Raw genomic sequence first — 27,986 nt, 5'->3', positions numbered from 1 at the left:
ACAGGACACGGACGGCGGTCTGAGAACACTTGCGCTGCAGACAAGGCAGGGCCCCTGAAGGGACTCCAACCCCTCCGCCTCGGGTTGCAGGCTCCCCAGCCCATCCTGGATGGGGTTCTCGCTGCAGCCTCTTGTGAGAGTCATGAGAACCCCCCCTCCCCAGCACACACACACAGACACGACCCAGGGTACAGATCCCACTGCCCCCAGTGCCTGCCAGGCACGGCTGCCACCCTCCTACCAAGGGAGGGGCCGGGCCAAGCCCATACATCAGACGCCATGCGGTGTGTTATCCTTTAATGAAGAGCTGGGTCAGTGGGGCCCCCACTCTCCCCCCGGCGCCTGCAGCAGGTGCCCCTCACCACGGGCTGCCTCTGAGGCACGGTGAGACCCGCTGAGGGGTCAGTCTGCAGCGGCCTAGCAAAGGCATTCCTCTCTCGGACCCAGGATCGGGGCAGCAGCTAAGGCCAGAGGCAGCTAAACTGAGGTCAGGGACGACCGAGGAGGACAGGACAGGATGTGGGGCTCTCCTCCTCCCCCTCTGCATCCCAGTGGGATAAAGGCCAGTGTTCAGGAACAGTACAGTCTCTCCAGGGGCCAGAGGCCCTTCCAGCCACTCTCTGGAAGCCCTTAGTCCCTGACTCCCCACAGACTGACGTCACACACAAAATAGCCCACGGGGTCACTGGGCTCAGGGAGCAGGCTGGGCACCGCCCGATCAGCCTCAAGGCCCCAGGCCTGCGAGGTAGGTCCAGCAGGGCCCAGGCCAGAGGCCCCAGGGGACTGGGAGCCACCTTCCACTAACTCTGCTTGTCGGGCACTACAGGCATCTAAGAAGGTCGCTTCTCCCCCACGGTTCCAGGGCCGCCCGGACAGGGCTGAGGCAATGGCAGGCCAGGGCTGGCCAGGTCCCTACAGGTCTGTGACCTTGTTCTCCACAGCAGCTGCGACCTGCTGGAGCCGGTAGCCCAGCTGCATCTTCTGAGCCGTGCCGTCCTCCTCCAGGGCAGTGATGATCTGCAACGGAGACCGCCGGTCAGGGGCGCCCGCCGCCTTCACCCGCCGCCTTCACCCGCACACGTGGACCGGCCTCCTCAGGTACTGCGGCACAGCTGGGGCGGTACCCCAGAAGCCCAGCGAGCCCCCCCCCTTCCTCAGGGCCTGGCTGGTGAGGTCAGCATAGGGTTTTAAGGATTCGAGAGGTGAGAATGAGGTACTTTACTCCATACTTAGCACTCACAGTAACAAGCATCCACCTCCACTGGCAAGATCATTTTGAGCGGAGGCCACCTGCACCCGCCATGCTGGCCTTTTCACCACGAACCCCCTAGAAGCCGTGTTCCAGCCATCATGGCTCCCCTTGCCCACTGGGTAAGAAGCATTTCCTAATTTCCTACTGCCAGGTGCTGGGCAAGGAGGAGAGACCCCGCAAGGATGGGACCCAAGTGATCCTGCCCTCATGGAGCTCACCCACCCAACACCCGTCTGTGGGCTGCCACAGGGGGCACGGCAGGACCCGGGAGGGATCTCCACCATGTCTGCACGAGGGCACGTGACGCCTCACACACCCCCCGCCTCCCTCACGCAGGGGCTCGCACTGCTGGGGCAAGGTGCCAGGAATTCACATCCGTGCGCCGCTCGTTTGTGAAATGACTGTCCTCACTCCGGGCCTGGGCCACAAGGCAGGCTCCGCATCCCTGAACAGCAACAGCCATGTCTCGGGAGCCACAGACAGCTGGGCGCACGATTCTGGTAGGCACTTAGCAGGCTGACTCCTAGGTGCTCTGATCTCGAGGCCCAGTCCAGGAATCGCCCACACAGCCCCCTCGCTGTCTCTGTTGTGCCCGTACCCACCCCCGGCGGGACCCCCTCTCTGGCAGCTCAGGCCTCCCGAAGATGTGGCCGTGCACAGCACACAGCCACTGTGGACTCCGGGAGGGATGCGAGCTGGGGCAAGGTGGGGGTACAGGTGGCAGCTCTGTGTCCTCCCAGCATGTCCCCCACACCACCTCCAGGCCCTGGCAGATCCCCCAGCAGCCCTGCCCCAATGCCTGGGATCCCTGCTGCTCCCGAGGAGCACAGATGGAGAGGGCGAGGCCAGGTTAGAGCACAGCCAGTACCAGGGCGCACCCTGCTCCGGGCCCGGGGTTCTGAGCGGTTCTGCCCACCTGGTCATAGTACTTGTTGATGTACTTGTAGAGTTCATGCAGGGCCACTCGTGCCCCGAGGTCCCCAGAGTAGTTCTAGGGAGGAGAGGAGACAAGAGATGAGAGATGAGGGGTGTTACCAGTCACAGGATCCCTGGCAAACGGGGCAGGAGGTGGCGGAAGGGCCAGGCCCCGCAGCAGGAAGCCCCATCAACACACCAGGGCTTCCGGGTCTGCAGTGTGAACAGGGCCCTGCCTCTCTCCCCTCGAGGCACCAGCTGGAGCCCAGGGTCCCGGACGGTGGCAGGGCCCCGCGGGACAGGTGCCGCTTACGGGCTGTGACCCAGCATTGGTCTGCTCTGATCTCCCTCACGTCTCCCGTGAGGTCACACCAGGCCCCTCCACGGGGCCATCTGGGAGTCTGCACCTCCTCGTCAGGACAACGTCAGGGGCTGAGATCACCTGACTTGTGGAGCTCCTATGGGGGTCAGGAGCGTGGCCAAAGCACCCCCCCCAAGCAACACCACCAAATCGCAGCTGCTGTTGTTACTGGGTGTGGTCTGTGGTCCGCATCATTGTTTCAGAAACACTGCTTGTTAAGTTGCCTGCAGTTTACATTTGGGGGCTGTTTTAGGAGCAGGTGGGGGCGCATCTACACCCCTGAGGGAAGCAGAGAGGTACAGAGCCAAGGGCAGGCCGACCTGGGCAGTCCTGGGGCTGAATGCCAGCCAGCTCACTGCCTTGGATGCACCATCCCCAGACCCCGGCCCCGGGCCGCAGGCACCCAAGCACCTGGCTGGGTCAGGTTAGGTGGGAGCTGCCAGGACAAGGCCCTACTGCTCTGTACTGAGACATTGGGAGCCCTGGTCTTTTACAGTGGCCACTGGAACATTCTGAATTTATGATGATGGTCTGTGTCCTGCCCCAACCAGCTCACAGGATTGCTGAGGTCCCCAGGGCTTCCTTGCAAAAGAGCAGGATCCTCATGGCCGGAGACCTGTGCCCCACCCAAGAAGCAGAGGGAAGGCCATACCCGAGACAGCTCAGCCAGGATGGAGTTCATCTCTTGATCACTGGCAGGGACGGTCTGCCTGATGTCTGCGTAGTACCTGTCAGAGACCATGCGTACGGCAGCTGCTGCGTAAACGAGCCACGCCTCACCCCACCAGGGTCCACCCCTGGGCTACAGCCATAAACATCCATCCATCTGTCCACCCATCCCCCTTCCAGACCCACTGCCTCACCCTCATACCTTTCCACCATCCGTTTGTAACGGGGAATATCTCGAGCATATAGAAGTTTGTTGATGGGGGAGTCCTGGGCACCAGCAGGAAAGAAAGAGGAGAGCTCCCTTAGGGTGACCAACTGCCCCGGTTTTCCCAGCACCATTTCAGTTTTAAATATCCCAGGAACCCCTCAGTCCCAGGAAACTGGGATTGTTGGTGCCCCTGGCCCATTTCCTTCTGCAAGGACCTCCTCTGCCCGTCCCGTCCACCGATGTCCAGCCTCCGCTTCTGTCACCTCAAGCTTCTCCCCGAATTATTCTAAGGTCACTTCTCAGCTCCAACTGCCTTGACCTGCATCCAGCAGGGAGACGACACGCAGGATGGGCAGGTGCAGCGGCGTGTGGGGCCCTAATGCCGCTTCTCCACGTGCTGCTCATTCCCCACGTAATTGTTTTAAAAATCAGGAAACTGACCCAGAAATTTAGTAAACTGCCCCACACCACCTCACCCGGAGTGGCTGAGCTGGCGCCTGAAGCAGGTCTCTCAGGTCAGAACCCACAATTTTAACACACCCAGACGCGTCCTCCACCACCGAAGTGGGTTCCAATGCCAGCCCTGCCCCCGCAGCCGTGGGCTCTGGGCAGCGCACTTCCGTTCTCGGGACCTGCTGCCTCATCCTAGAGCTGCTGGGAGGGTGAGGCAAGATGGCACCACCCCACATGGGCAGCGATGCCGTCCCTGGGCCTGAGTCAGCATGCATGCCTTCTCATCAACTCTCCGTGGGGGGATCCTTGGCATTCCTGGTTTGCACTATTCCTGAGCTGCCCAGCAAGCATTTGCACTTTTGCTGGGAAGGGGAGACAGTGTGAAGGTTGGGCAAAAACCCAGCCACCACACAGCATCCGCCCACCGTGGCCCCCGGGTCCAGGTGGGGGCCTGTGGTTTCTCAGTTCCTTGTAGACAGAGTGACGGGAACACAGAGAACAAAAATGGGCCCCAAAAGACAGCACTACAGAGTAGAATTTAACATTCTGTTTCCCCACAGAGGTCTAGAGATCCATCTCCCAAGAGGTACCAGGCTCCCTTCATGGGCCTGAGGAGCCACGGGCCCCGCCTGCTAGGTGGCTGAACAGTTGCAGCAGTGACCCCTTATCTGTCATGGGACTTCCCTGGCTCTTACTACTGTGACAACAGCCTGCCACGGCCACGTGCTGCCAGCCGGCCCCGGCCCTCCCGTCCGCTTCTCAGCTCCCCCCACCAGCACCTCACTCCACGCCTGACGCTCGCTGCCCTGGACTCTCCTGTCTACACCGCACTGGCAGGCAGACAGCGCCTCTGCCCGTGTACAAGCAGGGGTCACTCTGATCCCTGGGCCTCTGGTGAGCCCAGACTGGGAGGAGGGGAGCCTGGGGTGATGGGGGTCGGGGGGTGGCCCACCAGGTGGTTTCCAGATGCACAGGTGGCTTCTACAGTCCCAGAACAGCTCCAGGCTGCCTGCTGGTTTTGGTTCCCGAGGGGTCGTCTCTGAAGACTGAGGCACTGCCACCTCCCAGGGACAAAGCCCGGCCTGGGGCTGGAGTCACAGGCCTCCCCTAGCCCTCCTCCTTGACCTTCTCGGCCAAGCCCAGAATCTGTGCGCACACAGCACTGCCCACCCCTGGCCCCGGACCCCCCCACCCCCGAGGTGTGCCCTCCGTGTCCACCCGGACCCACTCACCCGACCCAGCTTGTGGTCGGCCAGGGTGCAGGCATCCATGAAAGTCTGCGCGATGACCAAGAGCACCGCATCCATGTTATCAGACGTCTGCACGTCGAACACAAACTGCGGGTTTTTTATTATATTGATCCAGAACCTCAGGGGCAGGCTGTGGGTGGGGCAGGCGTGGCCGATGAGTGTGCTGGGTAGGCAGGAGAGAAGACCCCACGCACGCCTGGCCCACCGGGCTCCAGCCCCACCCCCACCTGTTGGTCTTCCAGATGTGGACAGTGTCCTGGTCAGAGATGCCGTGCTGCTGGGCCTGCTCATCCAGCAGGTCAAAGAAGTACTTGATAGCAAGCGGCACGGGGCGGCTGGTGCTAAGAATCACCTGGAATAGGTCATCCACAAACTTCTGCAGGGTGCCCTGTGGGGGAGGGGAAGCCCAAGAGGAAGTATAGTCAGCAAGGGGACCTCAGCCCCAGCCCGGCCTCGGAAGCCTCACGGCACTATGCCCGTGTGAGCCCCACACCACCTCCAAATCCCATAAGTAGCCGTCCTCCCCCACAGCCCAGACCCCACTGCCTGTCCTGTCCCTGACCCCAGCCTCCAACCCCATCCTTCCTGCCCCACCTTCATGGACAGCAGGCGAGTCAGGTAGATCTCAGGGATGGCCTTGGCTCGCTCGCGCTCCCCGCCCCGAAGGCTGCCCCTCCGAGGCCTGGGGGGTTCCGGCTCCTCACTTGGCTTCACTAGGTGCCAGGGCCGGATGCCCCCCTCATCCACATCCTCCAGCATTGGGGTCCCTGTGCCAAGACCCCACAGCTTGTCACCCCTCATCAGGTACCACCTTCCCTGGGCCCCCAGGGTCCTGCCAACTTCCAGGAGTGGAAGCATGGGTTGAGGGCTTCTCTAGGTGGAAGGGAAGTAGACACAAGCCCACCCTAAGGTCCAGAGGACTTTGCCCATTACTGGGGACTGGGCAAAGCGAGGGCAGAGGACAGTGACTGGGTGGAGGCTGGATGGGGGTGGGGGAGAGTACTCACTCTCTCCAGGGACATAATCCTGGTTTTCCCGGAGAACGTGCTTGGTGAGGCAGGGAACCAGGGCCACAGTTGCTCCGTCTGGGACCTGATGATCACAGCTGGTGACCCCTCCACCAGCCCCACCCCACCATACCCCTCCTCCTGCTCTTACCCCTCCCACCTTGTAATGCTGCAGGGTGTTCAAACGCCTCCACAGACCCTGGACCTCCGACGTCACATCCTCGTCAGAGAGAATGAGATGCCCTGCTACCCCAGACCGCCACTCTGCAAGAGCAAGGTGGGACTTGAGGGCTCCTGGGACACTCTTGCTGCAGGTGGAGCCCTCCTCCTCCTCCACAGGGACATGGGCCCACCATCAGGGGGCAGCCCCACCCAACCTCTGCAAAGACTAGGATGGGGCCCCTCACCACGTGTGAGAGGTTGTCCGTGTAGAGGGATTCCACAGCCCACCGCTGCCCCGTGCCCACTGAGTGATATGCGGCCCCTACAGGGCTGGGCCAGGGCCAGCTCAGCCTTCACTCTGGCTCAGGCCCCCAGGCTACCCTTCCCCTCCACCCTCACCGACATCCAGGGTGCGGGGGTCTGGCCGCTGGGCAAGAGGTACTCCTTTATAAAGCTGGTCCAACATCTTCTCTTTGGCCTGGGAAATGGTGTCACAGTCCAGGACCTTCACAGGCACACCCTGGGCCTCTCCCGCACCAGGCCCCACAGCCAACAGTGCATTCAGGGTCTACCAAGGTAGACATGGGAGCAGTCAGGGCTTGTGCCCCACATGGGATGACCAAGATGCAGGGACAGGGACAACCCATGAGGAAGCCACTGCCTCCAACCTTCAGGCACCAAAGAGTCCCTGATTCTTGTCTCTTCACCGGCCCGCCCCCCCTTGGGACAGCGGCTCCCTCCACTGTGACCCCAGCACCTAGCACAGTGCACTAGGGAAACAGGTGAATGGCAGAAAAAACAAGTGAACACAAGGCCTTCTTAACTCAGGTCTCTGGGTTCCTGGCTCAACTGGTCAGGCTGAGGCCTGAGAGAAGCCATGAGAAGTGACGAGTCCCTACCAGCCTGGGAGATGAGCAGGTCTGGTGGAGCCTGCATGAGATTTTACCCAAAGGCGCCCCGCGTGGGTCGCCGGGGAAAGGACTCCACTAAGGGGAAAACAACCCAAAGGGAGAGATGGCCAGGTCTGGCAGAACTGGCTCCCGGCTTGGTGGGCACATCACATCACTGGCATGACACTGGGCAGGCAAACACTCAGGCCCTGGCCCAGTCCAAGGACTTGGACTGCTCCCCAAACCTTGGCTGTGTCCACACTGACCCCACTCCAAGCCTGAGGCCCTATCCTCCAGGCCCTCTGCCTCAAGGACTGGCCCTCAAGCCTCTCTTCTGCTGCACTAGTCTAAAGGCCTCTCTCCACAGCCAGAAGTCAGGCTAGCTGTAAACCAGACACAGACATTCATAACGACCACACATGCTCGTCCTCACCAGGGGCTGACACCGCTGTGCACGAACATGCTCACACGATCTGTCCCTTCCTCCCTCCCTGTTCCCCTCCCTCACTTCCTGTCTCCCTATCCCCCTCCCTTCCTCCCTCCCTCACCAGGGGACGGTACTCCACATCCTCTCTGAGAAGGCGGTTGTCATTCAGGGTGTATTTGGCTTTGCCAGTCACGCTGTCCACTGGTCCCTTGTCCACTTGATGCTTAATTCCCCGGAAGAGCATGTACAGAGGCTCCCCGACTGAGTCCTAGGGAAGGGACAGGCAGTGAGGACCCCCGGGGCAGATAACAGGCATGAAACGGAGTTATATGGGACACGCTGGGGAAGGGGACAGGCTGCAGAGGGCCTATAGTGATGGAGACACGCTGGGCAGGAGTATATGAGCTGCCTGGGGGCTGGAAGCTGTGTGGTTTAGAGTCCTGCCCTGCCCTGGGGGGCAGCCCGAGCCCCCTCCACCTCTGCCTCCCTCACCCTCACGAAAGTGTACAGGCAGATGGACATCCAGTTGGTGAGCAGCTTCTCCACCACGGTCTCTGTCCTAGGAAGACAGGAAAGGGGAGGGGTGGGGGGGAGGGCTGTCTGTGATGCAGAACCCCAAGCCCCAGAGGGCCTGCCTCAGCTCCTGGCTCCAGCTCTTACAGCCACCCAGCCCCCATGGCTTCCGACAGCTGCACAGACCTGCGCAGCATCAGCTTGGGGTTCTTGGCCACATACTGGGCCACCAGGTCACTGAGCAGGGTGCGAAGGATGTCGGTGAAGTACTCGAGCTTCCCATGCAGTGCCACGGTGAGCAGAGAGGCCACATAGGCACGGTCCCGAGCCGAGAAGGTGCGCTGGCTCTCCAGGGTGTGGATGAACTGGTACCAGGGAGACCGGATGGGGAGCAAGGGAGGGGCCGATTCAGAAACGGAGGGAGACAGAAGGGGCAGGGCTGGGGCAGGAGGGATGGGTGGGGCCAGGAGCTGAGGCAGGCCCTCCCCGCCCCCCACTGCCCCCCCCTCCACCGCCCCAAGGCCTGGGGCGGGGTGCCTGGCACCTTGGTGAGGAAGAGCTTGCTGTTGAGCAGGTTGGAGAGCTGCCCCAGCCCTTGTTCCACGGTGGGGCGCCTGCTCTCAGGGACACCCAGGTCCCGGTGCAAGGGCGACTCCTGGTGCCCAGGGAAGAAGACCCTCTCGGCATACACCTTATAGTCGAGGAAGGGGATGCCACTGCCCAGAAGGTCACTGGTGAGATCGGTCATCTCGGTCATGAGGTCTGTGGAGCAGAGGAGGCCAGGTTGGGGCATGGATCCCACGCCATGGGGGGAGCAGGCTTGGGCAGAGCCCTGGAGCATCTTCCAGGCCTCTGCTCTGCAGCCCCACCTGTGAACTCCTTCTTGCAGCGGTCCCGCACGCTGCTCTCCAGGTTCTCCAGCTGGATCTGGACCTTCTTGTAGTCCCTCAGGGCCTGCTTGCTCTTCCTCCTACTCAGCGCCAAGGTCAGGAAGCGGGAGGCCAGTCAAGGCCAGAGCCCTTTCTGGTGCCCTGGGCCCAGGCCTGTCTACCCCTGCCTCACCCTGGCCCAGGCTGGCAGCGTCTAACACGGCCATGCCCGGCCAAGCCAAGGCCTCGCCCAAAATAATTAACCTGTCCTGTCCTAAGCAAGTCACACTCCATCTCCAGTTTAGCCCAACAGTTTAGCCCTGGGATCAACAAACTACAACCAGGCCAAATCTGGCCCACGAGCTGTTTCTGCCAATAAAGATTTATTGGCACATGGCCACACCCGTGTGTTTGCCTCTCAGTCTGTGGCTGCTTCTGCACGGTCACAGCAGAGTGGAACCATGGCAACTGAGGCCACTTGGCCCACAAAAGCCTAAAATCAGTACTCTCCGGCACCTTCCAGAAATGTTTGTTGACCCCTGGCCTCGTCTGCCCTTCCCATCCAGCCACAACCCCCTTGCGGCCCCAGCCCAGCCACATCCGGCTACACCCACCTGTATATGAGGACAATGATGATGACACCCAGAGCCAGAAGAGAGGTGCCCACCCCCAAGCCCACCTGGGCTGCCATGGGAAAAGCCACGGGACTCTCGCCATCATACTGCACGTGGCCCAGGGAAAAGCGCAGGTTCCCCATCTGCACCTACGTGGGAAGCCGCCTGTGAGCAAGGTGTCAGTGCGTGCCCGCGGCCCGACCCGGCCCACGCCCACCTACTGACCGTGAACTCGGGCAAAGCGTCCGGTGCCTCTCGGAGGGCGTGGTGCTGGGGCAGGGGCTGCTCCAGGGGGGGCTCACAGTACAGGTGGTGGCGGGTCAGCGTCTTCACCACGCAGGGGCCATCCCCTATCATGGCCACCACCTCCTCCTTGGACATTGCAAGGTCCAGATTCTCCCCCTGGAACACGAGGTCACTGATGGATCACTCAGAACTCTTCCCTAAGGGGAGGAGCTGGTGGTCACTCAGATCCTATCCCCCCAAATGTGGGAAGGATGGTCCTGACACCCACCCCCAGGAGCAGGGCTGATGATGCCTCAACTCTTCCCCTGCAGGGGAGGCGACAGTCCATGGATATCTTCCAAGCTGCCCCCCCGACCCTCCTCTGCCCTTCCCCTCCTTCTTCCCCACATTTTCACTTCTCCAGAGCTGAAACTCTGGACAATATACAGCTGCCCTCCAGTCCTCCCCACTTACTCACAAAGCCAGAGCCCCTACGGTGTCTGCTGGCCCACCAGGTGCGCGATGATGGGCTGTCCATCTACAGCCTTTCGGGATGCCCACCTACTGCACGTGACAGAACCCATGCCAAGGGTTTGTCCACATTGAGCCAGGCTGCCAAATGGGCATCTGCCCAGGCGCCTACTGTGTACCATGCCCTCCAGCTACTGTGGGTGCCAGACCATTTACATACTGTCATTCAGACTCCTGCCACGGAATGTGTTGGGCCCCGGGTGAAGGACCTAAGCCCCGGCCAGACTCGGCAGGCTAGGCAGCCCCCGCCGGCCCCTCAGCCCTCACCACATGAAGGGTGAGGAACCAGATCCGTGCACTGGCCCTGGCTCAGCTGCTATGCCCCCCTTCCCCCAGCAGCAACGTCTAGCAAAGCGGAGGGCCGTGCGGCCCCACGCGTGAGTGGGCACAGTACCTCAACAGACAGCACACTCCCGGGCTTGTGCCGGAACGGCGTGCTGGGGTCCTCGGGGTTGAGGGGCTGCAGAGTGGGGTTGGCCTCATAGGAGAAGGGTGTGGGGTTCAGCGTTGCAAAGTTGAAGACCAGGTTGTCGAGGATAAATTCCACCCGGACCCGGGGGTCCTCGGGCAGGCCTGGGAGGGCAGGCGTGTGGCACGTGATGAGCTGAGAGGAGTTCACGTGGCATGGCTCCTCAAACTGGGGCAGAGGGAGGAAAGACGGGGGACGACCGGTTGAGGGCCATGCAGGAAGGGGGTCCGGCAAGGACAGGGAGATAGCCTCTTTGGTACCCGCCACCCGCGGCTGTGCACAGGGTAGAGCATGGGGTGACGGGGGAGGCAGCTAGCCTGTGCAAGCAGGGGAGGCCCAGGGGTCCTACATGATGACCGCCGCAGGAAGCACCGGGGGAGCAAGCTGTTTCCGGGATCACGCGGCGCCTGCGCCCAAACCCCTGGCCAGGCTGCGGGGCTCTTGGGGCCACAGTCACTCGGATTCTTGGTGTCTGTACCACATCCAAATTCTGGCCACGGACCCATATCTTACGTCCTCCACTGCAACACAGACCGTGAACCGCCAGTGGCTTAGGAGAACCAGCCTAACCCAGGCCCAAGCCACGTGGCCCCTGGCCCCACCAGCCGCACGGGAGTCACAGCCTCCACCGAATGCCCTGCAACCTCCCCACATCCTAGAGCTGCAAAGACCACCCCTCCTCCCCCGGGCCCGACCCCCCGGCACATGCCACGCAGCTGTGCCCTTGGCCCAGCACCTGAGGAAGCTCTTGGTGGGGCCAGCAGAGGTGACACTGGGGTCTGAGGTGTACTCGAACCGGCTGTGTTGAGGCCTCCGCTCAGTGGCCCCGAACCACACAGCCACAGGGAGCGTGGCAGGCGTGGGGTTGGGGCTGGTCTCACACTGCAGCTGCTCGGCTTGCTGCTCCAGCAGCCTAGGGAAGGGAGGGACCAACGGAAGGCGGGTCAGGAAGGCGACCGGGATGATCCCAGCACACAGGACCCACTCAGGTCTCCGCTCACTCCCCTCAGAGCCGACTGAAAGCTCCACAGGTGACCCTGGAGGCCACCTTCCCATGACAGCCCCAGCTTAGGGAGAGTCTGGCCACTTTCTGATGGAGCAGACCTGGCCCTCTCCCCTGACTTCGGCTCTCCCCAGCATCCCACCCCTCTGTCTTCTCCTTGGAGCTGATGGATTTTTGCAGAATGAGGAAGCAGCCCTCACAGGTGACAAGGCTGGTCTCCAACTACTACTCGGATGTCCTCCAGACGCCCAGTCAGGAGCTTGGAGCCGTGCAGGGTAAGGCGGGTGCCCCCGGCTCTGGGGCCCCGGGTGGGGAAGATGGAGTGCACCTTCGGGTCCTGTGGGAAGGGGGATAGGGAGAGATAGGCAGGCATGAGGCCACAAACAGAGAAGAAAGGGGAGCCTGCGGCAGACAAGAAGGCCCTAGGGTGGGAAGCCCCAGGAGGGCAAGCCAGATGGGCTGGGGGGAGCCACCTTACCTGGTAGGCAAAGTCATGCTCTGAGACACCGTGTCCTCTTCCTGGCACCTCCACCGTCACCGTGCCAGCCACCTCCCCCCCGCTGGCCTCAGTGATACACACGAAGCTGTGGGCACAGGGCAGGCTGGGGTGCCGGGCCGCACCAACGGTCCCCTCAAATGGGCCCGGCTGCCCCCTCCCTGCCCCAATGGTGTTCTTCCCGCTCCCGAGGTTGACAGAGATCCTCTTACTTTGGAGGGAATGCCTTTGGCGTGCCAGGGGGCTTTGGCACCTGAGAATTCATATTCACGGTTTTGGTCATTTCAGGTCCAACTCTAAGGCCCCCTGACGAAGAGGAATTCACCTCTCTATGTGGCACAAGTTTACAAGGAGCCCCCTGAGGCTGGCTGCGGGCAAGAGGTGCTGAGCTAATGTGTGGCCTAACCACCACCACGCATGCCACACCACTTGCCAAGTGGTGGCAACTTGATTTCCTCATGAAAAAAAGTCCCTGGAAGCCTCTAGTCAGGTCTGGAGAGAGATGGAAAGGGAAAGTGAGCCACCTAAGAAGATGCTGGTTCTCAGCCAGAAAACAGAAGCTCGGGGCAAATCACTGTCCCCAGTGTGAGGCTGGCCGTGGCGCCATCCCGTGACATGGCCACACTCACTGCCAGTGCTTTGGAAAACAGGACAAGTGGTATGTAAAGTACCCAGGGGAGACTTCAACCAGAGAATATTTTAAACTCTTTATAAATCACTTTGTAAGTCTCATGGTTCTAGAATCATTAACAGTCTAGACAATCACCTGAAGTTTTGGGTCATAACACACTGAGGGGAAAACCACGTGCTCTAACAAAGTCTGGTTTGTTTTTTCTTTTTTTTTTTTTTAAGATTCTATTTATTTATTTGAGAGAGAGAGAGCGAGAGAGAGAGCACAAGCCGAGGGGAGAGGCAAAGTGAGAGGGAGAAGCAGACTCCCCGCTGAGCAGGGAGCCCGATGCAGGGCTCGATCCCAGGAGCCTGGGATCATGACCTGAGCCGAAGGCAGACGCTTAACTGACCGAGCCACCCAGGCGCTCCCAAAGTCTGGTTTTAAAATACAGATTACGAGGGGCGCCTGGGTGGCTCAGTCGGTTAGACTGTCTGACTCTCTATTTCAGCTCAGGTCATGATATTGGGGTCATGAGATCAAGCCCTGGGTCAGGCTCCCCACTCAGCATAGAGCCTGCTCAAGATTCTCTCTCCCTCTGCCCCTCTCCCCCACCCCACCCCACTGCCACTCACATACATGTGCGTGCTCACTCGCTCTCTAAAAATAAATAAATAGGGATGCCTGGGTGGCTCAGTCCGTTAAGTACCTTTGGCTCAGGTCATGATCCCAGGGTCCTGGGATCAAGCCCCACGTCGGGCTCCCTGCTCAACAGGGAGCCTGCTTTCTCCCTCTGCCTGCAGCTCCCCTAGCTTGTGCTCAAGCATGCTCTCTGACAAATAAATAAAATCTTCAAAAAAAAATTTAAAAATTAAAATAATAAATAAAATATTTAAAAATAAATAAATAAAATACAGATGACCAAAATAAATCAATAAGTTAAATAAGTTACAGATTACGGGACCCCAGTACAAGCCTACTGAATCCAGATCCCTAAGGGTGGGCACAAAGGGCCCATTCCATGGTGGCTTTGGACAGGCCCTCCAGGTAACCCTGATATTCAGCCGGTTTGGGATTTGCTGATTGTGGATATCTCCTTGGGAATGTCCCGTATGGGCACCTTTGGGACCCTGCAACTGCCAGCCAGGCTACCGTGACCCAGAACCTCTATCAGCTACAGGCCCTGGGAGGCAGCCAGGGTCCCAAGGAGCGGACTGCGGCGTCTGGCACCCAGCAGGCGGGCCACGAGTCCGTCCTCCTGAGGCACCCTCCCGAGGCAGTGCCTGGGGAAGAAAGAGCAGCTGGTGGAAGGCCAGCCCCTGAGTACAGCTATCTGGGATCTGAGAACCTTGTTACCACAACTACGTCCCTGGTCCCTGGAAAGCCAGCCGAGAACACCTGCACGGGGCCACCTGTCGGCTCAGGCAGGGACTGGGCTGGGGCCAGCAGTGATTCCCCAGCAGCCCAGGCTGGGAACATGCGTGTCTGTGCACGAAGCGGAGGTGAGGGCTCCGGGGCCTCAAATGGCAACCCTAGCTCTGTGGCACTGGGGCCAGAACAGGGAAAGGGGGACAGGGAAGGACAGATGAGCAGTGGGTGGGCAGCTGTGAGCGGGAAAGCCAATCGGGGAGCTCATGCGGTGTGCCGAACTCCCGTTGGTCCGGCCAACTCACCTACTAGAGACCTCGTACTCCTGAGCGTCCACGGCACAGGGCACTCCGGCCACCCTGACTGTGTCCTGTACGTCCTGCACCTGCTGGCCCAGGTTGGAGCCCCTGATGGTGACACGGGTGCCTCCGTCTACAGGCCCCGTCAGCGGCTGCACCTGTTCCAAGACACGGACTGCTCACCTCCGCCCACCAGTCAGGCCTTGGCAGCCCGGAGAGGCAGACCCAGCCTCCCACTTTTGGGCCCCCTGGACCCACAGCACCCCCGCCCTCCTCAAAAGGCAGTGGTGAGGAAGGGACATGCCAGCGTTTCAACACACCGAGTGGATGAGGGGTGCGGGGCACTGAGTGGCCACAGCTTCGGTCTCGCCACAAGCCTCCTGGGCCACGCAACGTGGATGCTCTCCCTTGCACCACACGCAGCCATACTGGGGCCTGGCAGTTTGGCAGCGGCTGCAGTCCCCGTGTCCCACAGAGCAGTCGTACAGTACCACTGGGGGTGGCAGAGACAAATGTGAGAGGCAGGCGTGGAGGAGGCCCCCGACCCCAGAGGCCCCAACTAGCTCACCATGCAGCCCGTCACCACTGTCCACACGCAGACGGCCGGCCCGACGCAGAAACAGCCCCACACGGAGCTCTGGCTGCAGAGCCTCGTAGCTGAGCTGCAGAAATGGGAGTGGGGTCAGAGCCCGCAGCTGGGGGAGGCCAGGCCTGGGGAGGGGGTCCAGAAAGGACCAAAATGACCCAGTTGTGGGAGCACAAGGTCAGAGGTCAGAGTTGGGGTGCAGGGACCCCAAGGCATAGAGGGTCAGAGGCCAGAGCCGGGGCATCCGGACTCCCAGGATGAACATAGTGCAGCCAGCTGAGGTCGGAGGCCTGCCTGTGGCCAGCACACACTTACCCACCCGGGCCCTCGTGACCCGCACCTGGTGCCGTCGGCAGGTCACATGACACTGGGCATCCGGAGGTGGCTCGCACTCAACCCGGGCCTCGACTGCCACTTCGCGGCCCTCCAGCTCCATCACGCACTCATTGTCCCCTGGGCTGTCCTGGGGGCAGAGGCCACAGCTGGTGGGGCAGCTGGAGGAGTGGGCCCCAGTGAGCCCCACAGGGGCCCCTAGCAGAGCCCCCGGGTTGGGACTGAGGGCCAAGCCCTCTTCCTGCTCTCCAGGGCTTGTGTATAGCCGGTCGACAGCCCAGGAGGCCACAAGTCCACCTACAACGGCATACACTCACCTGGAAGAGACGCAGGTTCCTGCCCAGCAGTCGGACCTCTCGTTCCACGTGGACCGGCATCAGTGTGGAGCCCTGAACACTATCTACACAAGGGCAGGAGCTTGCCCCCCAGCTCACCTCCTCCTGCAGACACCAAGAGCAAGGCAGTCTATGGAGCCCACCCTGTCAACTCAGTGGTTCCCCGTGCAGAACCCAGGGCCCAAGGCCAGCGCGGAGCTGCAGAACCCACCCTGCCCCTCGATCCCTCCCGATGCAGGATCGCAAGGCAGGAAAGGGGCCAAGTCTGCCCTGTGTCCCCTCCCCTGAGGCCTCCTTCCTGGGCTGGGCCTCACCAGCTCCCAGAGCCCGGGGGTGTCGTATTGGTAGTCGAGGCTGGACAGGAGGATGAGGGGGGCGGGAGGGCCCTCGTGCTCAGCCGAGTCTCCATCACCTGAGAGGAGGGTGGAAGTGGAGAAGGCGGGCGTGTCACCCCCCGTCCACTCGTCCGCCTCAGGCAGCTCGCCGCCTTCTCTCATGAGCCAGTCCAGAGCGGGCTTCGCGGAGCCAGCGGCCCCTGGGAAAGTGGTGGCGGGAGCAGTGCCGGGGGGCTGGTCCAGGAGTGCCGCAGAGGGGTCGGCCTCGGGGCCGGGGTCTGCAGGGGCGGGGGGCAGTGCTGCTGCATCTGAGGGCGATGGGTGGGAGGCCGAGAGGTCCTCGGGTGTGGCCGTGGGTCCGGAGTCAGTGGGGGCGGGGACAGCGGTTCCAGGTCTGTGGGGGGGGTTGGGAGGGGGAGGTTCCTCATGGAGAGGTGACTCTGTGGAGGCTGAGGCGGGTATGGGACCAGGACCCGCCCCTGGCCCCCAGGGGCTGAGCAGGGAAGGCCTGTCCCCAGGTGGGACATCCGAGGCTGTGGCTGTGGAGGGGGCCCCAGGCTCCACGGGAAGGGTGTCGGGAGCAGGGGTGACCGGGGCCTGGGGGGCTTGCGGTGGGAGGGGGGTGGGTACATCTCTTGCCGGAGGGGCTGGGGAGAGAAGCGGGCTCTGAAGGGGGAGGCAGAGAAAGACAGGAGGGGTCACTCAGCAGGCAGGTGCGGGAGTGGGTGGCAGGCAGGCAAAGGGTGTGTTAAGAGGAAAGGAGACCAAGGGAAAGAGAAACAAAAACAGCCCGTTAATTCTCCAAAGGAGAGAGGGGAGGGCAGGCTCCAGGGGCATCTGTGCCGAGGTGGGGCCCGAGGCCCAGACCTCCCCTGCCGCTCAGCCACAAACGTCCTCTCCTGGAACTCCAGTGAGTCCGCCACACACAGCAGCTCAGGTGCTCACGACAGAGCTTCACGTGGGCGGGCAGGCACACAGACCCCGGGCCATCAGAGAAACCCGCACAACCCTGGGGGGCCCGGCTGGGGGTCCCGCTCACCTGCTGGCTGACCACCATTGGCCCGGCGTCACACGAGGCCTTGTGCGTGCACAGCTGCTGCCAGACACACCAGTTACACCCCCAGCGGCTGCTCACACAGGCCTGGCACCTGCATGGAGCACAGCCATGGGGCAGGCATCAGCGCAGGGGAGCCCGGGGGGCTGGGGGCCGGGGGGCGGGGGGCGGGACTCACTGCGCAGACGGGCGGAGCTCAGTGACGGCTACACAGTCATAGACAGAGAGCCAAGCTTTGGCAATCACCACGGCACCGAACCTGAGCTCCACGCTCACGGACACGTGGTCTGCAAAGTGGGAGAGAGGGCCCGGGCTGAGGAGTGGGGTTAGCACCCTCGGCGGCGAGGAGCGCCCAGGGTCTGGGGAATATGGTCCACAGGGCACAAAATGGGCACTTGAGGGGACCGGGGACTAGTCAGGGGACTCAGAGAAAGGTGCTACTTCAGGGCTCCCGGCCCGGATTCACACCTCACCCCAACCGCACCCCCTGGAGCAAGATGCGAGGAGCGTGGGGCTCCCAGGCCCCAGAGCTGGCCCCTTCTCTCACCCACCGGCTCCTCTCGGCAGTGCTGGGGCCTCGCTAGGGTCTGGAGAAGGGCACATCACACCAGAACTGGTCAGCAGGGCAGGACTCTGGTGATCCCCAAACTGGCAAGAATAGGACTCCCCGGGCCCCAGAGGTGGCAGGTCAGGCACCGACAGGAAAACCTGCCAAGAGAGGCCAGGACAGGCCGTTGGAGCCGCTGGGCAGCAGACCAGGGCCTGCTTCCGGGGCGCCCAAGATGAGCAGGCTCAGGGGCTGGTGGCTGCCGAGGGCTGGTGGCCCCGAGCCTTCACAAACGCCCTCTAGCCTGGGTGAAACAGAAAGCAAGGCCCCAAGAGAAGTGACTCGTAGAAGGCCATGTGGTATCTGGAGCATCTGACGCTAAAATGCGAGGTCCTGACCCATCACCAGAGCCCTCCCCGTGAGAGACGCGCCTGCCCTGCTCATTCACCTCCCTCCGCTCCTCTCGGCTGATGTTGGCAGGACTTATAGCTGCCACTTGCAGACAGCCCAGCTCAGGCTGGAAGCTCCACAGCCACCGCTCTGGGCCCTGTCCCCGTGAGCACTCGGAATGGCGACTGCACCTGCATGAGAATGACGGGGATCCACCTTCATGGGGCAGGGACACCCCTAATACTGGGGACCTGAGCAGGATCCTCAGGTGGGCTGTGACACTAGGCTACGTCTGCCCTGGCAAGGCACTGAGGCCCAGGATGGAGGAAGGAGAGTGGGGCATCCAGGGGTCAGGGGTTGCAAGTCAAGGGTCAAGGACCAGGAATACTGGACAGGGCAATTATGCAGGTGCAGTGAGGGCAGGAGGCTGGGGTTGGGGTTGGGGAATGGGTCAAGGGTCAGGAGTCAGTGGAGCACTGACCTGCCAAGGAGCACACACCACCCACAGTATGGGTCCTTGTGAGCAAGACAAGATGCACAGTCCAGGTGCTGAGCACAGGAGGCCACGGGAACCTTGAGAAGCTATGACAGCAATCCAAATACCAGTAACTCATGGGTCCCTGGCCCGGCCCAAGGCCCCTCCCAGCAGCCAGGCCCCAGCTCTCGCCTGGCACTCACTGTGCTCTGGGTCATGACATACAGATGCTCGAAGACCCCATCAAAGGTCAGGTCTCGGCTCACGGCAGACCCCTGCTGGATGTTCTGTGTGGAGTATGGGTGGCCATCACTCCCCGGACCCAAGTAGACCTGAGATCGGAGACAAGTTCTGGGACCCAAGTCCATGGCTATAGACCCAAGGCCCTCTCCTCTCCCCGAAACGAAGCAATTTACAAACTGAGTTTTTCTCGCTGGCAGTACAGGTCACACCACCCAGCCCTTGGGGAGGGGGCAGGGGAGGTCACAGGTAAATACCACCCAGCCCTGGGAAGAGAAGCATTAAGTCATCTCTCCCAGCCTTGGGGCCAGGGGCGTGTCACAGATCCCTCATCCCGGCCCCAGGGGTCACAGGCGTAGCTCTGCCCAGGCTGGTCACCAGCAGCCCATTCCCTCTAGACCTTGGGGCAGAGCCCAGTACCTCCTGTGCACTCACCCTGTGCAGTTGCCCTTGACTGTCACCCAGGAAAGCAATGGTGTGTCCATCCTCCACAGTGACTGCCACAGCTGTTAGCTGAACCCCTGGCCACTCCAGAATGGGCGTGGCTTCCAGGGGGACACGGCTGGCCATGGGGCTGGGCGTGTGATCCGAGCCACAGGGATAAGCATCCAGGGTGTCCTACAGGCAGCAAGGCCAATAAGGCCCTCCCTGGACATCCCAATCCCCTGGCCCAGCCAGCTCTCCCTAAATGATTCTCTCTTCTCTGCCAGACCTCCTGGGACCACCTTATTCCCTCACCCTTCTCTTTGAGAGCCCCTATAAGCCTCATCCTCACCCCAGTCTCTCTGCTGGCCCTCCCCGACATCACCCACAGCTGCATCCTTAGCGTGGCCTTAGCTGCCTTGGACAGACTCCAGCAGCTCTTTACCCCACTCTTGATCCCCACCTGTCTGGGGCTCCACCTTCCCCCACCCATGGCTTTCCCCCGGTTTATGCGCTCAGTCTTCCCCTGGACCACTTGTCCGAAGCCTCCCGAAGTTTGCGTCCTCCTGGCCAGTCTGCTCCCCTGGGCCCCCGCCACCTCTCCCTCACTCAGTCCCCCTGGGTGTGGCTTCTTCCCTGTGTTATCCATCCAGAAGCTAGAGCCAAACAAGTCTCAACCTCACCTGCCTCCCTTGCTCAGGAACTTAAAACAGGGCCCATCCCCCTACATTCTGGATCCCTGCCCCAAACCCTAGAATCCTCAGTCTACCCACACAAATAGCCTCGGAATGGCTGGCTCTCTGACCTCTGGGCAGCACGATTTCAGTAAGGCAGCTCTCCATCGCCCAGGCACAAAGAAAGCACATTACCTCCACTGACCTGCTCAGCCCCCACACCACCGCCAGCTTCCCTTCAGACCCCTCGGGCAGCTGCCCAGCTGTGACTGCCAGGCGGGGAGGCTCCAGGACTCACCACGGGCAGCTGTGCGCAGTCCGAATTGACATCGTACTCGATGTAGGCCACCTCCACGCCATCCTCGGCGCGGCCCTCCCTAGTGTAGCAGGCATCTCGCGTGCGGTTTGCAAGGCGGTCCACCTCGTCCAGAGGGAAGGCACAGAGGGCAGAGGCTCCAGACGCTCCGGCAGCTGCTGACGGAGGCCGGCCCACGGTGGGGGGAGCGGCTGAGGAGAAGGCTGCAAAGAGCACCTCCCCCTGGGCCACCTCCAGGGACGTGGCCACAGCCGCAGCCTGGATCAGCCCGTAGCGGCCACCCTGGCAAGCCAGAGGCAGCTCCACATAGGAGTAGTAGTGCTGGTCCCGGAGGCACACTCGGGACACATAGGCCCGGAAGGCTCTAGACTGAGCCTGCAGATCTCGCCGCAGGAACAGGAAGTAGGCACTGGCCCCGCGCGCAAAGGCGCTCACGAAGTGGTGGCTGTACTCGGAGAGGCGGCCCACGGCCAACTTGGCCGTCTCCTCATAGGAGAAGGCAGTTTGGGGGTCCAGCGGCCACAAGGTCCGGGTTGTGATGGGAGGGATGCCACCCCCCACCCCCCTGCTGGTGTAGCCCCGCCCCACAAAGAGAAGGGGCTCCCCAGCCAAGCCCTGGGCCACCAGTCCCACCGTGCTGACCGCGGGGTCATTGGCAGCCACATACTGGGTGTCCCCAGGGCGTTCGGGCCGCAGCAATAGCTGTTCCAGCTGCCCTAGGCGCCGCAGCTCACAGACCCCCTGGTGCACGCTCCCGCACACCACCAGGGCCCCTGGGCTCACCAGGAGCAGCTGGTTCAGGTTGTTGGTAGGCTGGGCCTGGGGGCACTCATCGGACATCACGGGTGGCAGGCAGTCCCTGCTATCTGGCACAGGGCCAGTGGACACGGTAGCCTCCAGCTGCAGCCCAGGGCTCAGCTGGAACAGGAAGTTGGTGGCCCCTAGGTAGAGAGTGCCTGAGGTGGGATCCCGAGCCAGATGCTGCAGATGTGTGCCATTGGGAGTGAAAGCAGCCGGTGGAGGGGGCTGGAGGGTGAGGACCCACCCGGCCCAGAGCGCCTGGAGAAGAGCTGGGCCGAGGGCAGGCATGGTCACCTGGCAAGGAGAGAGACGGAGAGCTGAGGGGCTACTGGTGGGACAGGACCATCACATTGCCAAGACGATCCTCCTAACCCAGGGAGTGAGCAGAGGACGCCTAGGGTTAGATGGCACTATGGTCCAGGATGACCCCAGGACCACGCACCAGCAAGGGGTCAGGAGATCTTTCCTGAAAACTTCAACACTGTCCATTTTCTGCAAGCACTTTTGTCTCAGGAGACCTCAATCCCACCCCACCACCCCTTCGCTCTGCGCTGCCCTGTGTCACCACAGGGTCCCAGGGGAAGGGGCCAGAGGGGCAGGGATGTGGGAAACACAGGTAAGGGGAAGGAGGGGCCCACAGCCCCCAGGAGGGAGAGGACCCCTCTGCACAGATGTCAGCTACCTGGGGGGAAAGAGGGAGGGCAAGTTCCCATGGGCCATCTGCACATTAGAGCAGAGCAAGAATTGGATGGAGGGCCTTTTAGGCCAGGAATCCAGAAGGAATCTGCAGAACCAATGGCAAGATGAGGGAGGTTGAGGCTGCCAGGGCTGGGGCCTGAAAGACTGGATGCCACCTTGTAGAGCCCTAAGAAGAAGTGGGAGTCACGCTTTTCCCAGGTGCCTAGGTGTGAGGTCAGGCTCACCTGGCAGGGCCGGCTGGATCAGGAGACAACAGCATGACCTGTGTGGAAGTCACCTAGCCAGGGAGACAGCAGAGCATGAAGCTGGGGGCCCGGGCTCCCCTTCCCGCTGCCCAGCCTGCCAGTGGAACTGGGCCCAGCCTGGCCCTCGGCCACCAAACACATTCCACAGGGGACGCCTCCTCAGAGCCCACACAGGGAGGGGGAGGGCAGCGGAACCAGGCACCCTCAGGGCCTGGGAAAGGGCAGCGAGGAAGGAGCCCCACGGTTGGCAGGGCCCAGCCCCCCCCCCCCCCCCGCCCCCAGCACGGCCCTGTCCCTCTGCAGCTCCTTCTCCCTTCCTGGCACTCTCTCTGTCTCACCCTCCGCCCAGACTCTGTCAGGGCACCCAGGTCCACACCCTCCACACGGGCCAGGGGCTATCCTGGCCCAGACTGACACCAGCACATAAGCAGACGCAGGCCTGCACACACCAGGAGGCACACATGCCACCAGCCCTGCGAATGCACACCCACACACAAGCACATGGGCACTTGCACACGTACAGATGCATGCAGACGCAACGTGTCCACATTGCACAGACGCATGGAGAAACACAGGCCATGCACCCCACACACTCAGACACCTGCACAAAGGCACAACCTCCTTACACAAACACACACTGCAAACAGGCATTCCACACAAGCACATGTCACACCCACCCACACTCAGACACCCGCGCACACAGATTCATGCACACTTCCCTGGTTCGAGCCCCAAGGCCTACAGGGCCGTGGAAACCAGCACATCTCTTGCTATTTCTTCTCCTGCAGGTCAGAGCAGAGCCAGGGCCCAGGGTTGTGGGGGAGGCTGTCCCAGAGGAAGTCACCATGTCCAGCTGTGTTCCCCATCCCCAGGGCCTCCTCAGACCCTGGGTGCCTGCTCTCCTCCCAGATCCCTCCCTGTAGGCCCCAGCTAAAGCCTGCCGGGAGCAGAAAACCATGGCAACGCCATCTTCCCCAGCCCCAGGTGGTCCCCAGCCAGGAACACCAGGTTGATGAAGTGCTGCTCCCAGGCCAGGAGATACTTTCCCTACTTGCCTCTGCCCAGGCCACGTTGCCCGGACCCTCCCGCCACCCATCTGCCAGGCTGCCTGAGGGAGAGCGTCCCTCAGCCCGGGGTCGGCTCGCCCCAGCCAAGACCCCACCAAGGTGCTGCTGAGACTGTCCCAGAGTGAGAAGGCTGGGCCTAAGTCTCGGAGGAGGGTCCAGCAGCCTGGTGGGAGCAGGGGAGCGGTGGCCACAGCCCAGCTGGGCACTGCTCCCGAAATAGCTTGGGGGTTTCCATTTTTAGTGTGCGGAGAACAGGGCAGCTCTATGGGAGCAGGAACAAGGCCGCCTCTGTTTGCTACCCGAGGGGGTGGGGGAAAAGGGATAGCAGGGAGAGTCGTGAACCCAGGACTATGGCAAGGCCAGGCTTCCAGGAGCCCCCCACCTTGTTTCCAAGGGATGGGGGAAGAGTTTCTTCCTCTGGGAAGACAGGGTCTGCCTGAGGATGGGCAGAGGCTATCTCCTGCACTCAGCTGCTGCTCACTCCCTCCGGCCACCTCCTGCCCAGGGATGCACTAGGGGCAGAAGGTCCATAGTTAGACCAAGAGTCACTCCATTCGCTTACAAACATTTGCTCAGAGCCTACTGCGTGCCAAGGTTTTCCAGCCCTCAAGGGGCAGCAACCAAGACACTCCCCAAATGTAAAATCACAACTGGGTCAAATGGCCCACAGGAAAATGGAAGGGATCAGAATAGCTCCTGGCCAGGCCCACAAAGGAGGCTGGAGGCTGAGCCACTCAGGGAAAAGTGACGGGCCTCTTCAATCACTGAAGCAGGACCCTCACCCTTCCCCACGTACCGCAGGCGGAGAAGGGGGAAAAGAGGGGCAGTGACCTCTCCTCCCTACTGGGCACTCAAATTCACCTAACCTCTGCCACAGGCCAGAGCAGCCCCCAGCCCCTCCAGGCTGCCCCTCCTACCTCACAGGATCTTCAAGCAGAATCAGAGCGTCTCTCTCCCCTGTCCCCAGGCCTGAAGAATAAAGGTCACAGCCCTCGAGTCCCCGCCCTCTTCCATCTAATGCATGCCAGGGCTCCCCCACAGATCTATTAGCTCCTGCTGGCCTGAACCGTGGGCTGCTTCACACTGCTCCCTGCTTGGAATGCCCACTCCCTCTCCATCTGCCTAACTCTGACTGCCAACCATCTCCCAGGAGAGCCTCCCCTGTCTCCCCCAGGCTCCGTGTGGCAGATGGAATGGACATACCCAGCTACCACCCTGGTGTGGACGACAGCTCTGCCTTGGGCTGAGCCTTAGAGTTCCAGTTTGTAGAATGGGAGGCAGGACTGCTCCGGCCATTAAATATGGAATGGTGTGTGCCTGGCATGAGTGGCACCAACCAAGGCCACTTTTCTCTCTGTTCCACCCTCCCCATTCTAGACTTGAAGCTCCTTGCAGGCAAGGAGTGTGGCTTTTGATTCAGAGGTCCCAGCAACTAAGACAGCTATCAGCACAAAGCAAGTGCTCCTTACATGTTGAAAGAACCCCCATTTCACAGCCAAGGAAATCCAGCCAGTAGGGGAGATGTGGGGCCCACACCCCTCTCCAGGCCACTTGGTCTCTCAAAGGGGCAAGGTGTCAGGCCCACTTTTATTAATAACCAGGCCAGAGCAGACTGAAAAGGCTGGTTTGGAGCCAAGCCTCGTGTCCTCAACTTGCAGGATCACCAGATCTCAGGCCTCATCCAAACTCACAGGCAAAGCCTAACTCTGCCTGTCCTGGGGCCTCGGGCCTGCCTTGAGGTCTCTTCTGGGCCCACTTTTCTCTGGACTGCTTCAGCAGAGCCCACAGCTGCCTAACTTCTTTTTGCAAAGAGAAAGTAACTCCGGGCCGTCCGGAGGCTGTCCTCACCAACCAAAGGGGCTAACAAACTCTGCCCTTCCACCTTTGGATACCCCAGCCCTCATCTACCAAGTCACAGGGATCAGCGGGAAACTGGCCTTTCCTTCCCCTTCTCCTGCTCGGCTCCCAGGGTCCACCCAGGAGAGGAGATTCATTGACAGTGCTGTAGTGCACATTGTTCGCCCTGTTGTCTGTGTGTGGAGGTGGGGTGGAGGGGCCCACCATTTTTGCACCACCCGCGAGGGCTCAGGAGCGCTCATCAATCACCCACCGCCTGGGTCGTGTCGGGAGGTGGGGGGTCCCCCTCTGGGGATGCCTAACACAAGGCTCACAGTCCGCCTTTGTCAGTGCTGCCGAGCGTAGCCTGGAAAGGCTGTTAACGTACAAGAGGGGAAGCCTCGACCTCCCCATCGGCTCTTCCTCCCTCCTCCCTCGGCCGCAGGGCAAGGACCCCACCAGTGGTCCTGGGAGGGCGGGGAAGGGGCCGGCCGGTCCCGGCTGAGGCGGCTGCGAGGAGGGGGCGCGGAGGAGCGGCTCCACCTCCTCTGTCTCCCAATCGCGTTACAGGCGGAGCCGCCAGAGTTTCCCTCAGTGCGGAGAAGTGTGGTCCCAACTCTCAGGACCGAAGCTGCCCACCACTCGCCCGGGCTGCCCCTGCCCGGCGGCATCAGGACCGAAGCTGCCCACCTCCCCCCAGGGGCCGCACCGCCACCCCCGGCCCCCCGCCCGGTCCCCGGGCCCCGCACTCACCACCCGGCCGGGCCCCGCGGGAGGAGCGCGCCGAGGCGGGCGCCGGCCGCTGCGGGCTCGGGATCTGCGCGCCGCGCTCTCGCTGCCCCCCGCCCGCCCCCCCGGAGGTGGCTCCGGCGGCGCCGCAGCTGTTACCCGGAGACCGAGGGGCGGAAAAGCGCGCCCGCTGCCCGCCCCTCCCGCCGCGCCGCTGCCACCACCGGGAACAAAGGAGACAAAGCCGCGTCGGCCGGGCCGGGCTTCGCTCCTTCCCCCCGCGCCCGCCGGGCCGCCCTCCCCCCGCCCGCCGCCCAGGCCAGGCCGGAAGCAGCCGCGAGAGCCGGGCGCGCGGCCCCGAGCCGCCCGGGACCCCGCATTCCAGCCCTACGGGCTCCGCACTTGCCGAGGGCGGGGACTCGACCCCTCCCTGTGGGGGCGCAGGCTGCACGGCGGCGGTAGCCACGGCAACGCGGGTCGCGGCCAGGCGAGCCGAGGGCGAGGAGCGAAGCCCGGAGCGCCGGCGGCCCGGCCCCATCCCGCCGGGCCTCACCTGCGCGCGGCGCAGGAACCGGAATCAGGAGCCCTCCTGGGATGGGCGGGGCGGGGGGCGCGCTCCGCACCCACAGGTGTGCAGGTCCCGCGCCCGGCCGCCTCCGTCGCCCCTCACCGGCCCCGCGGGCTCGCCAGCCACCACCCCCGCTCCAGCGCCGCGAGTTCCCTCCTTCCCTTCTGTGGCCGTCCTCCAACTTTCTTTACCTGAACTTCTCGGCGCCTGGTTTCTCCCCACCGCCCCTACTCTCCGGACTCCCTAACAGCCACCCCCTCCTTCCGGCCCCAACCTCTAGCTGTGCGAGAGGAGCACAGGCTTTGGGGTTGGGCCTGGGTTTGTGCCACCCCTAAGCCTAGTAACCTGACCGCCCCCCCACCCCCACGCCCCATACACGCCTATTTGCTCACCGGCAAGAGGGGATACCACACCTAGCCGGCTGTTAAAGTTGAGCGCACGCGGGCTGCAAAGTGCACAAGCAAGGACACATTTACTTCTTTTCCTCCCAGGCCTGTACCTGGACCCACCCTAAGCTGAGAAGCCCTGGGCAAGTCTGGACTCCCTCACTGGCAAAAATACCTGGGCCTTTCTAGGGAGGGGCCGCTGGGCAGAGACCCAGTTGTGCCCTCTGCCGGGCCCTTCACACACAGGCTGGCCTGCCCACTGAGAACTCAGGTGCCAGGACATGGCCCATCCTGTTAGGACTTTGGCTCAAGACACATAGGGATAGCCTCCTGGGAGGCAAAATTTGTCACACATATCACCCTGGAAGCCCCCAGAGCCTCCACAGGCTAGGGAGAGCCTCAACCAGAAGGTCCAGGTCACCCACACTGGCTACTGTCCAAAGAGCCAACACCACAGGCACTCTCTTGCCACCTGCCACCCCCTCCCCCCAGTCAAGAGTCTGCCTTCACTCTCATCTACCCAACTCTGCCTTCCGATTTCTCTCTCACCAACTTCTCAGGTCACTCCCTTTCCTCCATCCCCTCTTCTAGCACCTGGGTCCGTGCACCAGCATGGCACCCCCTTCCCATTTTCCTATTCCTGGCCTCTGGCATCAGACCCCAGGCCCTCCACCTCATTTTCTAACCTGTACTCCACCACTCCTCCACATCCATCACCACCTCAGCCCCCTTGGCTTTCCTGCCTGTGCAGCCTGTGGGGGGGGCCCCTCCCACATACCTGGAATCCTCCCCTCCTCAAATCCATTCACTGAAGTGCACCCTTTAGGAATTACTTCACCCCAAAGGGGGACATGGGACTTCCAAACCCCACAGCATCCCTCATCTGTACACAGATATGGCACCTCCTACCCCATCAGGAGGGTGAACATCCCACAAGCAGAGGTCATTTCATCCCATGCTGTCCTGAGGAACCATGACACAAAGAAAACAAGGTCAAGAATGGAGTGACCAAATGACCAAGGCACCAGGCGCTCAGAGGCTCACAGAACCTGTGGGCCACTTGGGCTGTATTCACAGCCCAAGCCTGACCACAGGTTCCGAGGAGGGAGGGTACCTCATAGGAAACCCTACCGGCTCCACAGGCCCCTGCAGAAAGTGGGCTCCACAAAGGCCCAGGCAAACAAGTCCCAGCCCACAGAAGCCCCTCCCCACAGATCTACATACCTCCACACACTCTGAAAGGAGTGGCTTTTCCAGACCTGCAGGGAGGACAGAGTACCTCCTGGCTGTTCCTGTTTACTCAAGGACACACAAGGCCACCCATAGCCAGTTAGCCCAGGTCAAAGGTTGCTGTTC

The 27,986-nt window shown here is 62.0% G+C and overlaps 1 protein-coding gene across 4 annotated transcripts; it reads right to left on the bottom strand.

Moving 5' to 3' along the window:
* Nucleotides 1-282: 282 nt before the first annotated feature.
* Nucleotides 283-26,491, bottom strand: PLXNB1 (plexin B1). 4 transcript variants are annotated; one of them, XM_064596597.1, is made up of 39 exons: nucleotides 25,701-25,952; nucleotides 23,494-23,623; nucleotides 22,024-22,076; nucleotides 20,282-21,394; nucleotides 19,322-19,504; nucleotides 18,850-18,978; nucleotides 18,653-18,753; nucleotides 18,230-18,362; nucleotides 17,786-17,942; nucleotides 17,413-17,521; nucleotides 17,220-17,328; nucleotides 16,160-16,846; nucleotides 15,828-15,950; nucleotides 15,518-15,640; nucleotides 15,160-15,253; nucleotides 14,912-15,084; nucleotides 14,598-14,749; nucleotides 12,297-12,402; nucleotides 12,019-12,155; nucleotides 11,552-11,728; nucleotides 11,165-11,336; nucleotides 10,741-10,983; nucleotides 9,816-9,992; nucleotides 9,591-9,739; nucleotides 8,977-9,077; nucleotides 8,652-8,869; nucleotides 8,294-8,472; nucleotides 8,087-8,153; nucleotides 7,716-7,862; nucleotides 6,677-6,845; nucleotides 6,276-6,379; nucleotides 6,116-6,200; nucleotides 5,703-5,875; nucleotides 5,336-5,496; nucleotides 5,091-5,238; nucleotides 3,400-3,464; nucleotides 3,181-3,256; nucleotides 2,169-2,243; nucleotides 283-1,017 (listed from the first exon to the last, which is right to left on the bottom strand). In XM_064596597.1, the coding sequence occupies exons 4-39, from the start codon at nucleotides 21,386-21,388 to the stop codon at nucleotides 913-915; spliced, it is 6,414 nt and encodes a 2,137-aa protein (XP_064452667.1). In that variant the 5' UTR covers nucleotides 21,389-21,394; nucleotides 22,024-22,076; nucleotides 23,494-23,623; nucleotides 25,701-25,952; the 3' UTR covers nucleotides 283-912. The 4 variants fall into 4 exon arrangements, with proteins under 4 accessions (XP_064452667.1, XP_064452671.1, XP_045718457.1 ...); XM_064596601.1 differs by lacking the exons at nucleotides 23,494-23,623; nucleotides 25,701-25,952 and adding an exon at nucleotides 26,436-26,491; XM_045862501.3 differs by lacking the exon at nucleotides 23,494-23,623.
* Between the last annotated feature and the right edge of the window lie 1,495 nt (nucleotides 26,492-27,986).

The sequence above is a fragment of the Mirounga angustirostris genome, unplaced genomic scaffold (assembly GCF_029215605.1).
Source record: "Mirounga angustirostris isolate CCGP_5_RB_7025 unplaced genomic scaffold, mMirAng1.0.hap1 SCAF_1, whole genome shotgun sequence".
NCBI classification, from domain to species: domain Eukaryota; kingdom Metazoa; phylum Chordata; class Mammalia; order Carnivora; family Phocidae; genus Mirounga; species Mirounga angustirostris.
The sequence above is the reverse complement of the archived record's forward strand: the minus strand, read 5'-3'. Positions and strand labels throughout refer to the sequence as shown.